General features: G+C 42.0%; 1 protein-coding gene across 2 annotated transcripts in view; it reads left to right on the forward strand.

Annotated features, from left to right (window-relative positions):
* Positions 1-14521, forward strand: part of MCM3AP (minichromosome maintenance complex component 3 associated protein) — a 338223-nt gene that overhangs the window by 40357 nt on the left and 283345 nt on the right. For both annotated transcript variants that reach the window (XM_053698891.1, XM_053698892.1), the window contains exons 7-8: positions 2412-2551; positions 7080-7277. In XM_053698891.1, coding sequence (XP_053554866.1) covers positions 2412-2551; positions 7080-7277 — 338 coding nt within the window. The remainder of the gene's footprint in view (positions 1-2411; positions 2552-7079; positions 7278-14521) is intronic.

Below are 14521 nucleotides of genomic sequence, written 5' to 3' on the forward strand. Positions count from 1 at the left end.
CCTCAGACCACTGCAACTGTGCATGCTAAGTCAGTGGAATGGGGATTACTCAGACTTATCCCCTTCTCTGAATCTGGATCAAGAGACCAGAAATTCTCTTCTATGGTGGCTTTCTCGGCCACATCTGTCCAGGGGGATGCCATTCAGCAGACCAGACTGGACAATTGTAACAACAGACGCCAGCCTTCTAGGTTGGGGTGCCGTCTGGAATTCTCTGAAGGCTCAGGGACAATGGAGTCAGGAGGAGAGTCTCCTGCCAATAAACATTCTGGAATTGAGAGTAGTTCTCAATGCCCTCCTGGCTTGGCCCCAGTTGACAACTCGGGGGTTCATCAGGTTTCAGTCGGACAACATCACGACTGTAGCTTACATCAACCATCAGGGAGGGACAAGAAGCTCCCTAGCTATGATGGAAGTATCAAAGATAATTCGCTGGGCAGAGTCTCACTCTTGCCACCTGTCAGCAATCCACATCCCAGGCGTGGAGAACTGGGAGGCGGATTTCTTAAGTCGTCAGACTTTTCATCCGGGGGAGTGGGAACTCCATCCGGAGGTCTTTGCCCAAATACTTCGACGTTGGGGCAAACCAGAGATAGATCTCATGGCGTCTCGACAGAACGCCAAGCTTCCTCGTTACGGGTCCAGATCCAGGGATCCAGGAGCAGTCCTGATAGATGCCCTGACAGCACCTTGGGACTTCAGGATGGCTTACGTGTTTCCACCCTTCCCGATGCTTCCTCGATTGATTGCCAGAATCAAACAAGAGAGAGCATCAGTGATTCTAATAGCACCTGCGTGGCCACGCAGGACTTGGTATGCAGACCTGGTGGACATGTCATCCTGTCCACCTTGGTCTCTACCTCTGAAACAGGACCTTCTGATACAGGGTCCCTTCAAACATCAAAATCTAACTTCTCTGAAGCTGACTGCTTGGAAATTGAACGCTTGATTTTATCAAGACGTGGGTTTTCTGAGTCAGTTATTGATACCTTAATACAGGCTAGGAAGCCTGTTACCAGAAAGATTTACCATAAGATATGGCGTAAATACCTATATTGGTGTGAATCCAAAGGTTACTCTTGGAGTAAGGTTAGGATTCCTAGGATATTGTCTTTTCTACAAGAAGGTTTAGAAAAGGGTTTGTCTGCTAGTTCATTAAAGGGACAGATCTCAGCTCTGTCCATTCTGTTACACAAACGTCTGTCAGAAGTTCCTGACGTCCAGGCTTTTTGTCAGGCTTTGGCCAGGATTAAGCCTGTGTTTAAAACTGTTGCTCCACCTTGGAGTTTAAACCTTGTTCTTAATGTTTTACAGGGCGTTCCGTTTGAACCCCTTCATTCCATTGATATAAAGTTGTTATCTTGGAAAGTTCTATTTTTAATGGCTATTTCCTCAGCTCGAAGAGTCTCTGAATTATCAGCCTTACATTGTGATTCTCCTTATTTGATTTTTCATTCGGATAAGGTAGTTCTGCGTACTAAACCTTGGTTCTTACCTAAGGTAGTGACTAACAGGAATATCAATCAAGAGATTGTTGTTCCTTCTTTGTGCCCAAATCCTTCTTCGAAGAAGGAACGTCTACTGCACAACCTGGATGTAGTCCGTGCTCTAAAATTTTACTTACAGGCAACTAAGGAATTTCGACAAACGTCTTCTCTGTTTGTCGTTTACTCTGGGCAGAGGAGAGGTCAAAAAGCTTCTGCTACCTCTCTTTCTTTTTGGCTTCGTAGCATAATTCGTTTAGCTTATGAGACTGCTGGACAGCAGCCTCCTGAAAGAATTACAGCTCATTCTACTAGAGCTGTGGCTTCCACTTGGGCCTTCAAGAATGAGGCCTCTGTTGAGCAGATTTGCAAGGCTGCAACTTGGTCTTCGCTTCATACTTTTTCCAAATTTTACAAATTTGACACTTATGCTTCATCGGAGGCTATTTTTGGGAGAAAGGTTCTTCAGGCAGTGGTTCCTTCTGTATAAAGAGCCTGCCTATCCCTCCCGTCATCCGTGTACTTTTGCTTTGGTATTGGTATCCCAGAAGTAATGATGACCCGTGGACTGATCACACTTAACAGAAGAAAACATAATTTATGCTTACCTGATAAATTCCTTTCTTCTGTAGTGTGATCAGTCCACGGCCCGCCCTGTTTTTAAGGCAGGTAAATATTTTTTAATTTATACTCCAGTCACCACTTCACCCTTGGCTTTTCCTTTCTCGTTGGTCCTTGGTCGAATGACTGGGAGTGACGTAGAGGGGAGGAGCTATATGCAGCTCTGCTGGGTGAATCCTCTTGCACTTCCTGTTGGGGAGGAGTAATATCCCAGAAGTAATGATGACCCGTGGACTGATCACACTACAGAAGAAAGGAATTTATCAGGTAAGCATAAATTATGTTTTTTTGCAATCCTTTCTGTAGCCCGTGTGAAGAGAACTGAATTGGACCAGGCCAAAGTCTTTGTGGGAACATGTCCAGATATGTGCCCTGAGAAGGAGCGATATATGAGAGAGACTCGAAACCAGCTTAGTGTGTTTGAGCTTATTCCAGGAACCGACAAGGTAAATCACTTATGTTATAAACCACAACAAAGCACTCACTCAAAGTTCTAGGAATCAACCCGCTGCAACATTAATCACATTCTTAAAGTGAAAGTAAAGTTTTTCTAAGTGCAATGCATCTTATAACATATAATCTGACCAACATCCTAGTCGCTAACTTTGTTTTTTGAATAACACCATTGCTTTCAAGTAAATCTTATATTTATTCATACCCTATTTTCTCCGCTTCCTCCTCCCCCTTGCATTCTTCCTGCTTTGTCTCTCTAAATGATTTATGCGCTCCTCCTGAGTGCGCGTTCTCGATGTTTGGAACTATGCGCATGCGCAATTCTGCCATCTACACTCCGATACAGTATATCAAAGTATGTAAATATTTTTTAAGAGTGTGTATATATATATCAATTGCATTTTATTATATCTAAACTTACTTTGAAAAAGGGATTGCAGAAAGAAGAATGTTTTGGTCCGATGCCGATCGATTGTTCAAAGTGCGCATGCGGGAGTTGTGAACGCGCAGATCCAGAGTACTAGAGATTAATCTCTAACGCATGCGCAATACAGGAAGTGGGAGTCATCAATTCCTATGTAGACGCCAGTGGGGGACCCAATCCGTTAGATACGGATGAGAACGTCACTACTAACCGAAAAAAAATTTGTATGCGGGTGGAGGAAGGAGGTTATTAGACGGGATAATAAATAACTAAATTACTGCATTAAAAAAGGTATTTAAAAAAAAACGATGAATGAAACTATACTTTATTTTTGATGTTATTTGCATTGGTAGCGAACTGTCAGTTTAACTTTACTTACACTTTAAACTTCTGAATCTTAACCCCTTAAGGACACTACCATTTTTCAATTTCTTTCCCTTAAGGACCAGGGCTATTTTTACATATCTGCTGTGTTTGTGTTTAGCTGTAATTTTCCTCTTACTCGTTTACTGTACCCACACATATTATATACCGTTTTTCTCGCCACTAAATGGACTTTCTAAAGTTACCCTTATTTTCATCATATCTTATAATTTACTATTAAAAATATTATAAAATATGAGGAAAAAATGGAAAAAATCACACTTTTTCTAACTTTGACCCCCAAAATCTGTTACACATCTACAACCACCAAAAAACAACCATGCTAAATAGTTTCTAAAATGTGTCCTGAGTTTAGAAATACCCAATGTTTACATCTTCTTTGCTTTTTTTGCAAGTTATAGGGCCATAAATACAAGTAGCACTTTGCTATTTCAAAACCACTTTTTTTCAAAATGAGCGCTAGTTACATTGGAACCCTGATATCTGTCGGGAATACCTAAATATCCCTTGACATGTATATATTTTTTTTTAGAAGACATCCCAAAGTATTGATCTAGGCCCATTTTGGTATATTTCATGCCACCATTTCACCGCCAAATGCGATCAAATAAAAAAAAATGTTCACTTTTTCACAAACTTTAGGTTTCTCACAGAAATTATTTACAAACAACTTGTGCAATTATGGCATAAATGGTTGTAAGTGCTTCTCTGGTATCCCCTTTGTTCAGAAATAGCAGACATATATGGCTTTGGCAATGCTTTTTGGTAATTAGAAGGCTGCTAAATGCCGCTGCACATCACACGTGTATTATGGCTAGCAGTGAAGGGGTTAATTAGGGATCTTGTAGGGAGCTTGCAGGGTTAATTTTAGCTTTAGTGTAGAGATCAGCCTCCCACCTGACACATCAGACCCACTGATCCCTCCCAAACAGCTCTCTTCCCTGCCCCAACTCCACAATTGTCCCCGCCATCTTAAGTACTGGCAGAAAGTCTGCCAGTACTAAAATAAAAGGTATCTTTTTTTTTTTTTCTTTTTTTTTTTTTGGAGCATATTTACATATGCTGCTGTGTAGGATCCCTCTTAGCCCCAAACCTCCCTGATCCCCCCCAAACAGCTCTCTAACCCTCCCCCTCTACATTATTGGGAGCCATCTTGGGTACTGGCAGCTGTCTGCCAGTACCCAGTTTACAAAAAAAATGTATATTTTTTATTTTTTCCCCACTTTTCTGTAGTGTAGCTTCCCCCCCCCCAAGACTAAACCCCCACCCCCTCCCAGATCCCTTCGATTAACATATTTATCCCCCCTCTCTCCCTCTAAATAGAAACCACTGTTCCATAGTGTAATGGTTCCCACCCGCTCCCTCCCCGTGCACGCGCGCGCGCGTCCGTGCGCGCCCCCCAGCAATCCCGCCCACGATCCCGCCCACCGGTAAGCCATCGATCGCCGCCCACCCGCCTCCCACGTCTGCTCCCACCCACCAACGATCGCGGCATCGATGTCCGGTGCAGAGAGGGCCACAGAGTGGCTCTCTCTGCATCGGATGGGGAAAAATGTTATTGCAGTGATGTCTCGATATCGAGGCATCACTACAATAACCGGAAAGTGGCTGGAAACGATCAGGATCGATTCCAGCCGCTTTCAACCCCAACGTCGTACAGGGTACGTCGCTGGTCTTTAAAGACCAGTTTGTGCAAGACGTACCCTGTACGACGCGTGTCGTTAAGGGGTTAACATTCATTCATACGTAGTCCAAATGAGTGATTCAGCATGTGCCTTGACTTGGGATTGTGACAAAATAATGAATTTGGCACTATACATAGAACAAGTGCAGCACAGTGAGAAACCTGAGCTTGTACTCCATTTTCTGATCAGTTCAGATGTTATAAGGTTTACCACACAAAAAAACACTGTATCATTAGGAGGTTTAAAAGGACAGTGCACTGTAAAAATGTCTCCCCTTTAATTTATTCCCAATGATCCCTTTTACTTGCTTGAGTGTATTAATTTATCAGCTATACTAAGAATTTCAATACTTAAAGCGGAAAAGCTTTTTAAACAACAAACCAGAGCAAATAATCACACTCCCAGTAGAGGGTTGGAGAGAGTGTTTCAGTTGTATTAAATATTGGACTTGTGTGTGTGTGTATATAGACAGGTAAGATAAGGAAACCTCTAATGTATATAGAGATTCATAAGATAAGGAGATCTTCTCTCGCTGCAAGTTCTACCTATCTCCCCCCCCCCCCCCCCGGTATCATGTGAAGTTTTAGTGCTTTTTTTTTTTTTCCTGCAGTGTAGGTGTAGGATTCCCCCCCCCTTAGCCTTCTTACCTCCCTGATCCCTCCCCCTAGTGTCCGCCATCTTAGGTACTGGCAGCTCTCTGCCAGTACCCAGTTTATATCCATTTTTATATAAAAAAAAATTCTGTAGTGTAGCTGCCCCCTTCCAAGCGATCATTTTCTACGGTTCCTCTCTAATAATGTATTTCTCCTTCCCTCCCTCTCGCTCTATGTGGAAATAAGTTTCTGCAATGTAGCAGTCCCTGCCCACCCACCTCCCGTCTGACCCTCCCACCACACCAACGATTGGCACCACCACTTTCTCTTGCTACATCAATTTCTCTGCGCTCTTGAGGCATACAGAACAGCTATTTCATTTACAAAAATAAACACAAATAATCATTTCCTCATATATTTTATACTCACTTTGGTAAAACAAGTAATGGGAAACCAATTTTACAGTATATTGTCCCTTTAAATCAATCTGGCCCATGGGGCTCTTGTGATCACTGCTACATTCTTGCTTTGATTTGTTAGTTTACTCACTTCAGTTTTGTGGCCTGACATTCTCATGTTTTAGTAATTCAACCCAGATCACCTTTTTCACAAACTTCCCCCTTAGCTTTCTTGCTTCCACAGGGCCTTGCTGTCTGTATGAGACTTTCAAAATCTGCACTTTTGTAGCTTAAATTAGCTACTAGTTGTATTTATTTTGCTTGACTGCTTAGAGCTCACCGGAACACTTCTTCTAGTATAATAGTACACTAGCAATGCAAAAAAGCAAACTGCTCAAATCATGATACATTTATTCAAGATTATTTAAAATAAATACAAAACATGTTAGCTGGAGCTGGTGCCTCAGAATTTGTGCATATAAAAGACTCTAAACAATTTTATAATGTAAGTAAATTGGAAATTCCCTTAAAACTGCATGCTTTGTCTCAGTCATAAAAGTTTAATTGTGACTTCAGTGTGTCCCTTTAAAGAGACATTAAACCCAAAATGTTTTTTTTTATATCATACCTGGGTAGGCTCAGGAGCACTACTGAGAACTAGAGCAGGTGATTGGCGACTGCAGATATATACCTCTTGTCATTGACTCACCCAATATGTTCTGCTAGCTACCAGTAGTGCAATGCTACTCCTCCAGAAAAGAATACCAAAATAAAGCAACTTTTATAATAGAAGTAAATTGGAAAGTTTTAAATTGTATGCTCTTTCTGAATTATGAAAGAAAATGTTTGGGTTTCATGTCCTTTTAAGACCATACATGAGCTGTAACATTTTAGATTATGTATGTCTAATTATATCATCTGCCATGGTTTCTACTGATTTTAAGTCATATAAAAATGTGCTTTTGTATTATACAATATGCCACACAACAATTACTTGCTTACATTAGTGCTTGGTATGATGAGTAATATTCCTACAGCTCGACCATGCAGCTGCTATAAAAGAGTATAGCCGTTCCTCAGCTGATCAGGAGGAACCGTTGCCTCATGAACTACGTCCTACACCAGTACTGAGTATGACAATGGATTACCTGGTGACTCGTGTGATGGACCAAGGAGAGGGAAACTATCGGGACTGGTATGACTTTGTTTGGAACAGAACTCGTGGTATCCGTAAGGTGAGGATTGCTGTGTTTTAAATGGGAACTCATGTTAACTTAATTAACTATTTAAATGAATTATTACATTTCTTCAAAGTGCAAGGACTGAACACCTCAGCCACCCTCTAGCCTGAAATTCTATATATTTTATTAAGTTATAGATGCTAAGGAGTCTATATTCATTTTACACTTCAATTTGCTTTAATTTGGATTGAAGTTATATGTGGGATTCCTCACAAATTAGTATAAATCAGTTTTTTTCAGTATATTTTTAAAAGACAAATCCGAGATTAAAAAGCAATGTTTCCATATAAAAGGGCATAGGCTGAAGAAAACATAATTTATTTGCTATTAACCTTGAACATGTATAGGATATTTAAGCACAACTTTTGCAAAATTGTTGTTACAGAGGTAGAAAAGGTTTAAACTAGGGCAAAATTCAAATGGTGAATAGTTTTAGGAGAGTTTAGCCAAATGAGATCTTTTTTTTTTTTCTTTTCTTTCTAGAAAGTGACATTACTAATGTAAATAAATATGTTCAGTGAATGTATAGAAAGTGGAGAGTATCATTGTTTATACAAAGGAAATTGAATACAAGGAGACCAGCACTTGGCTAGATGAAAGAAGAGTTTACTTTTAGCAGCTATTAGGTTTTTCACAGTAAGAACAGTTAAAGGGACGGTCAACTCAAAACATTTAATTGTTTAAAAAGATAGAAAATCCCTTTTTCTCCAACATTGGTGTGTCCGGTCCACGGCGTCATCCATAACTTGTGGGAATATTCTCCTCCCCAACAGGAAATGTCAAAGAGCACAGCAAAAGCTGTCCATATAGTCCCTCCCAGGCTCCACCCCCCCAGTCATTCTCTTTGCCGCTCTGAACAAGTAGCATCTCCACGGAGATGGTGAAGAGTATGTGGTGTTTAGTTGTAGTTTTTATTCTACTATCAAGAGTTTGTTATTTTAAAATAGTGCTGGTATGTACTATTTACTCTGAAACAGAAAAAGATGAAGAGTTCTGTTTGTGAGAGGAGTATGATTTTAGCAGCAGTAACTAAAATCGATTGCTGTTCCCACACAGGACTGTTGAGATGAGATAACTTCAGTTGAGGGGAGCAGTTAGCAGACTTTTCTGCTTAAGGTATGACTAGCCATATTTCTAACAAGACTGTGTAATGCTGGAAGGCTGTCATTTTTCCCCTCATGGGGATCGGTAAGCCATTTTCTTAGTCTCAAACAGAATAAAGGGCTTAATTTGGGCTATAAAACTGGTAGACACTTTTATGGGCTAGATCGATTGCTTTATTTAGGCTTTTTATACAGTTTGATGTTGATATTCACACTTTTTAACTTTGGGGAACGTTTTTTTACGTCAGGCACTGGTTTAGACACCTTCCCAGTCAGGGGCCTTTCTCTGTAGTAGGCAGAGCCTCATTTTCGCGCCATTACTGCGCAGTTACTTTTGAGAGCAGTACATGCAGCTGCATGTGTGTGGGTCTGGAATTAGTTGAAAAGGTTGAAATTTGGGGTGCAATGCTTTGAATGCTTTAAGCCACTGTGGTGAAAATTTGGTTAAGATTGAATAATTCCTTCATAGTTTTTCACATATTCAGTAATAAAGTGTGCCCTATTTAAAATTTAAAGAGACAGTAACGGTTTTGTTTTAAAACGGTTTTTGTACTTTATTGACAAGTTTAAGCCTGTTTAACATGTCTGTGCCTTCAGATAGACTATGTTCTGTATGTATGGAAGCCAATGTGTCTCCCCCTTCAAATATGTGTGATAATTGTGCCATAGCGTCCAAACAAAGTAAGGACAGTACTGCCACAGATAGTAAAGTTGCCCAAGATGATTCATCAGATGAAGGGAGTAAACATAGTTCTACATCATCTCCCTCTGTGTCTACACCAGTTTTGCCCACGCAAGAGACCCCTAGTACTTCTAGCGCGACAATGCTTGTTACTATGCAACAATTGACGGCAGTGATGGATAACTCCATAGCAAATATTTTATCCAAAATGCCTGCATTTCAGAGAAAGCGCGATTGCTCTGTTTTAAACACTGTAGAGCAGGAGGGCGCTGATGATAATTGCTCTGTCATACCCTCACACAAATCTGAAGGGGCTATGAGGGAGGTTTTGTCAGATGGGGAAATTTCTGATTCAGGAAGAATTTATCAGCAGGCAGAACCTGATGTTGTGACATTTAAATTAGAGCATCTCCGCGCACTGCTTAAGGAGGTGCTATCTACTCTGGATGATTGTGACAACCTGGTCATCCCAGAAAAATTGTGCAAGATGGACAAGTTCCTAGAGGTCCCGGTGCACCCCGACGCTTTTCCAATACCCAAGCGGGTGGCGGACATAGTGAGTGGGAGAAACCTGGCATACCTTTTGTCCCTCCTCCTATATTTAAGAAATTATTTCCTATGGTCGACCCCAGAAAGGACTTATGGCAAACAGTCCCTAAGGTCGAGGGGGCGGTTTCTACACTAGCCAAACGCACGACCATTCCTATTGAGGACAATTGTGCTTTCAAAGATCCTATGGATAAAAAATTGGAGGGTTTGCTTAAAAAGATTTTTGTACAGCAAGGTTACCTCCTTCAACCTATTTCGTGTATTATTCCTGTCACTACAGCAGCGTGGTTCTGGTTCGAAGAACTAGAAAAATCGCTCAGTAGGGAGACTCCGTATGAGGAGGTTATGGACAGAATTCACGCACTTAAGTTAGCTAATTCCTTTATTTTAGATGCCGCTTTGCAGTTAGCTAGACTAGCGGCGAAAAATTCAGGGTTTGCAATTGTGGCGCGCAGAGCGCTCTGGCTAAAGTCTTGGTCGGCGGATGTATCTTCCAAGACAAAATTGCTTAATATCCCTTTCAAAGGTAAGACCCTCTTAGGGCCAGAATTGAAAGAGATTATTTCAGACATCACTGGGGGTAAGGGCCATGCCCTCCCACAAGATAGGCCTTTCAAGGCTAAGAATAAGTCCAATTTTCGTTCCTTTCGCAATTTCAGGAACGGACCGGCCTCCAACTCTGCAACCTCTAGACAAGAGGGTAACGCTTCCCAGACTAAACCAGCTTGGAAACCGATGCAAGGCTGGAACAAGGGTAAGCAGGCCAAGAAACCTGCTGCTGCTACCAAGACAGCATGAAGGGGTAGCCCCCGATCCGGGACCGGATCTAGTAGGGGGCAGACTCTCTCTCTTTGCTCAGGCTTGGGCAAGAGATGTTCAGGATCCCTGGGCACTAGAAATAGTCTCTCAGGGTTATCTTCTAGAATTCAAGGAACTACCCCCAAGGGGAAGGTTCCACATGTCTCGCTTATCTTCAAACCAAATAAAGAGACAGGCATTCTTACATTGTGTAGAAAACCTGTTAAAGATGGGAGTGATACACCCAGTTCCAACTGTGGAACAAGGTCTGGGGTTTTACTCAAATCTGTTTGTAGTTCCCAAAAAAGAGGGAACTTTCAGACCAATTCTGGATTTAAAAATTCTAAACAAATTTCTCAGAGTGCCATCGTTCAAAATGGAAACTATTCGAACGATTTTACCTACAATCCAGGAGGGTCAATTTATGACTACCGTGGATTTAAAGGATGCCTATCTACATATTCCTATCCACAAAGATCATCATCAGTTCCTAAGGTTCGCCTTTCTGGACAAACATTACCAGTTTGTGGCTCTCCCATTCGGGTTAGCCACTGCTCCAAGGATTTTCAAAAAGGTGCTCGGGTCCCTTCTAGCGGTTCTAAGACCAAGGGGCATTGCAGTGGCACCTTACTTGGACGACATCCTAATTCAAGCGTCGTCTCTTTCCAAAGCAAAGGCTCACACAGACATGTTCTAGCCTTTCTCAGATCTCACGGGTGGAAGGTGAACATAGAAAAAAGTTCCCTGTCTCCGTCGACAAGAGTCCCCTTCTTGGGGACAATAATAGATTCTTTAGAAATGAAGATTTTCCTGACAGATGTCAGAAAGTCAAAGCTTCTAAACGCTTGTCAAGTTCTTCGCTCTATTCTACGGCCTTCCATAGCTCAGTGCATGGAAGTAGTAGGGTTGATGGTTGCAGCAATGGACATAGTTCCTTTTGCTCGAATTCATCTAAGACCATTACAACTGTGCATGCTCAAACAGTGGAATGGGGACTATACAGACTTGTCCCCAGTGATTCAAGTAGATCAGAAGACCAGAGACTCACTCCGTTGGTGGCTGACCCAGGATCACCTGTCCCAGGGAATGAGCTTCCGCAGACCAGAGTGGGTCATCGTCACGACCGACGCCAGTCTATTAGGCTGGGGCGCGGTCTGGGACTCCCTGAAAGCTCAGGGCCTATGGTCTTGGGAAGAGTCTCTTCTCCCGATAAACATTCTGGAACTGAGAGCGATATTCAATGCTCTCCAGGCTTGGCCTCAACTAGCAAAGGCCAGATTCATAAGATTCCAATCAGACAACATGATGACTGTTGCTTACATCAACCATCAGGGGGGAACAAGGAGTTCTCTGGCGATGAGAGAGGTGTCCAAAATCATCAAATGGGCGGAGGATCACTCCTGCCACCTATCTGCGATCCACATCCCAGGAGTAGACAACTGGGAGGCGGATTATCCTAGTCGTCAGACTTTCCATCCGGGGGAGTGGGAACTTTACCCGGAGGTGTTTGCCCAGTTGACCCAATTATGGGGCATTCCAGACATGGATCTGATGGCGTCTCGTCAGAACTTCAAGGTTCCTTGCTACGGGTCCAGATCCAGGGATCCCAAGGCGACTCTAGTGGATGCATTAGTGGCGCCTTGGGCCTTCAACCTAGCTTATGCTTTTCCACCGTTCCCTCTCATTCCCAGGCTGGTAGCCAGGATCAAACAGGAGAAGGCCTCAGTGATTTTGATAGCTCCTGCGTGGCCACGCAGGACTTGGTATGCAGACCTGGTGAATATGTCATCGGCTCCACCATGGAAGCTACCTTTGAGACAGGATCTTCTAGTACAAGCTCCAGTCGAACATCCAAACCTAGTTTCTCTCCAGCTGACTGCTTGGAAATTGAACGCTTGATTTTATCTAAGCGTGGGTTTACGGATTTCGTGATAGATACTCTGGTACAAGCCAGAAAACCTGTGACTAGAAAGATTTACCATAAAATATGGAAAATATATATCTGTTGGTGTGAATCCAAGGGATTCTCATGGAGTAAGTTTAAAATTCCCAGGATCCTTTCCTTTCTACAAGAAGGTTTGGATAAGGGATTGTCAGCGAGTTCTCTAAAAGGACAGATTTCTGCTCTATCTGTCTTGTTGCACAAACGACTGGCAGCTGTGCCAGATGTTCAAGCTTTTGTACAGGCTTTAGTCAGGATCAAGCCTGTTTACAGACCTTTGACTCCTCCTTGGAGTCTAAATTTAGTTCTTTCAGTTCTTCAAGGGGTTCCGTTTGAACCCTTGCATTCCATAGATATCAAGTTGTTATCTTGGAAAGTTCTGTTTTTGGTTGCTATTTCTTCTGCTAGAAGAGTTTCTGAATTATCTGCTCTGCAGTGTAATCCACCCTATCTGGTGTTCCATTCAGATAAGGTTGTTTTGTGTACTAAACCTGGTTTCCTTCCAAAAGTTGTTTCCAACAAAAATATTAACCAGGAAATAGTTGTGCCTTCTTTGTGCCCGAATCCAGTTTCAAAGAAGGAACATTTGTTACACAATTTAGATGTAGTCCGTGCTTTAAAGTTCTATTTAGAAGCAACAAAGGATTTCAGACAAACGTCTTCACTGTTTGTCGTTTATTCTGGCAAGAGGAGAGGTCAAAAAGCTACTGCTACCTCTCTTTCCTTTTGGCTGAAAAGCATCATCCGATTGGCTTACGAGACTGCCGGACGGCAGCCTCCTGAACGAATCACAGCTCACTCAACTAGGGCTGTGGCTTCCTCATGGGCCTTCAAGAACGAGGCTTCTGTTGATCAGATATGTAAGGCAGCGACTTGGTCTTCTCTGCACACTTTTGCCAAATTCTACAAATTTGATACTTTTGCTTCTTCGGAGGCTATTTTTGGGAGAAAGGTTTTGCAAGCCGTGGTGCCTTCTGTTTAGGTAACCTGATTGGCTCCCTCCCTTCATCCGTGTCCTAAAGCTTTGGTATTGGTTCCCACAAGTTATGGATGACGCCGTGGACCGGACACACCAATGTTGGAGAAAACAGAATTTATGCTTACCTGATAAATTACTTTCTCCAACGGTGTGTCCGGTCCACGGCCCGCCCTGGTTTTTTAATCAGGTTTGATAAATTTCTTTCTTTAACTACAGTCACCACGGCACCCTATAGTTTCTCCTTTTTTTCTCCTGTCCGTCGGTCGAATGACTGGGGGGGAGGAGCCTGGGAGGGACTATATGGACAGCTTTTGCTGTTGGGGAGGAGAATATTCCCACAAGTTATGGATGACGCCGTGGACCGGACACACCGTTGGAGAAAGTAATTTATCAGGTAAGCATAAATTCTGTTATTACCTATTCCCCAGTTTTGCACAGCCAACATGACTCTGTGATTACCTTGTATCTAAGCCTCTTTTGACAGCCCCCTGATCACATTACTTTTTATTTATTGGCTATTGATTCACATTTTAGCTCTTAAGCAGAACCCATGAGCATGAGTACAATGTTATCTATATGGCCCACATGAACTAGCAGTATCCTGTTGTAAAAAGCAAATAAAAAGCATGTGATTAAGAGGCTTTCTATATTGGCTTAGAAATGGGCAGAAATTTAGAGGTTTAAATGTTATAAAGTATATTAATATAACTGTTGGTTGTGCAAAGCTGGGGAATGGGTAGTAAAGGTGTTGTTATCTATCTTTTTAAACAATAACAATTTTAGTGATGACTGTCCCTTTAAGCAATGGAACTTACTGTCTAGGGAGATTTTGATTGTAGATTCAATAGATAACTTTTAAAATAGGATTTTGTACTTTCTTTGGCTAAAAACAATATTAATGGTTCTAATACATGGTGCAAAACGTGTATAAATCCTTTAATGTAAGGTATCACATCATCCATATGCATTTTTTTAATTCAGTCTCCTCTACCATGCTACTTCCTTGACTGTCCATTTGTTTACAGTACCACCTTCTTATTGATTTAAGTCAAATCTACCTCTCTCCTCCTGAGCTTTTTATCTCCCACATAATTCTTTTCACTGACTCATCAACGTCTCTTGCTGAATGATTTTCCACATAAAAACAAAATTTATGCTTACCTGATAATTTCTTTCCGGACATGG

The sequence above is a fragment of the Bombina bombina genome, chromosome 1 (assembly GCF_027579735.1).
Source record: "Bombina bombina isolate aBomBom1 chromosome 1, aBomBom1.pri, whole genome shotgun sequence".
NCBI classification, from domain to species: domain Eukaryota; kingdom Metazoa; phylum Chordata; class Amphibia; order Anura; family Bombinatoridae; genus Bombina; species Bombina bombina.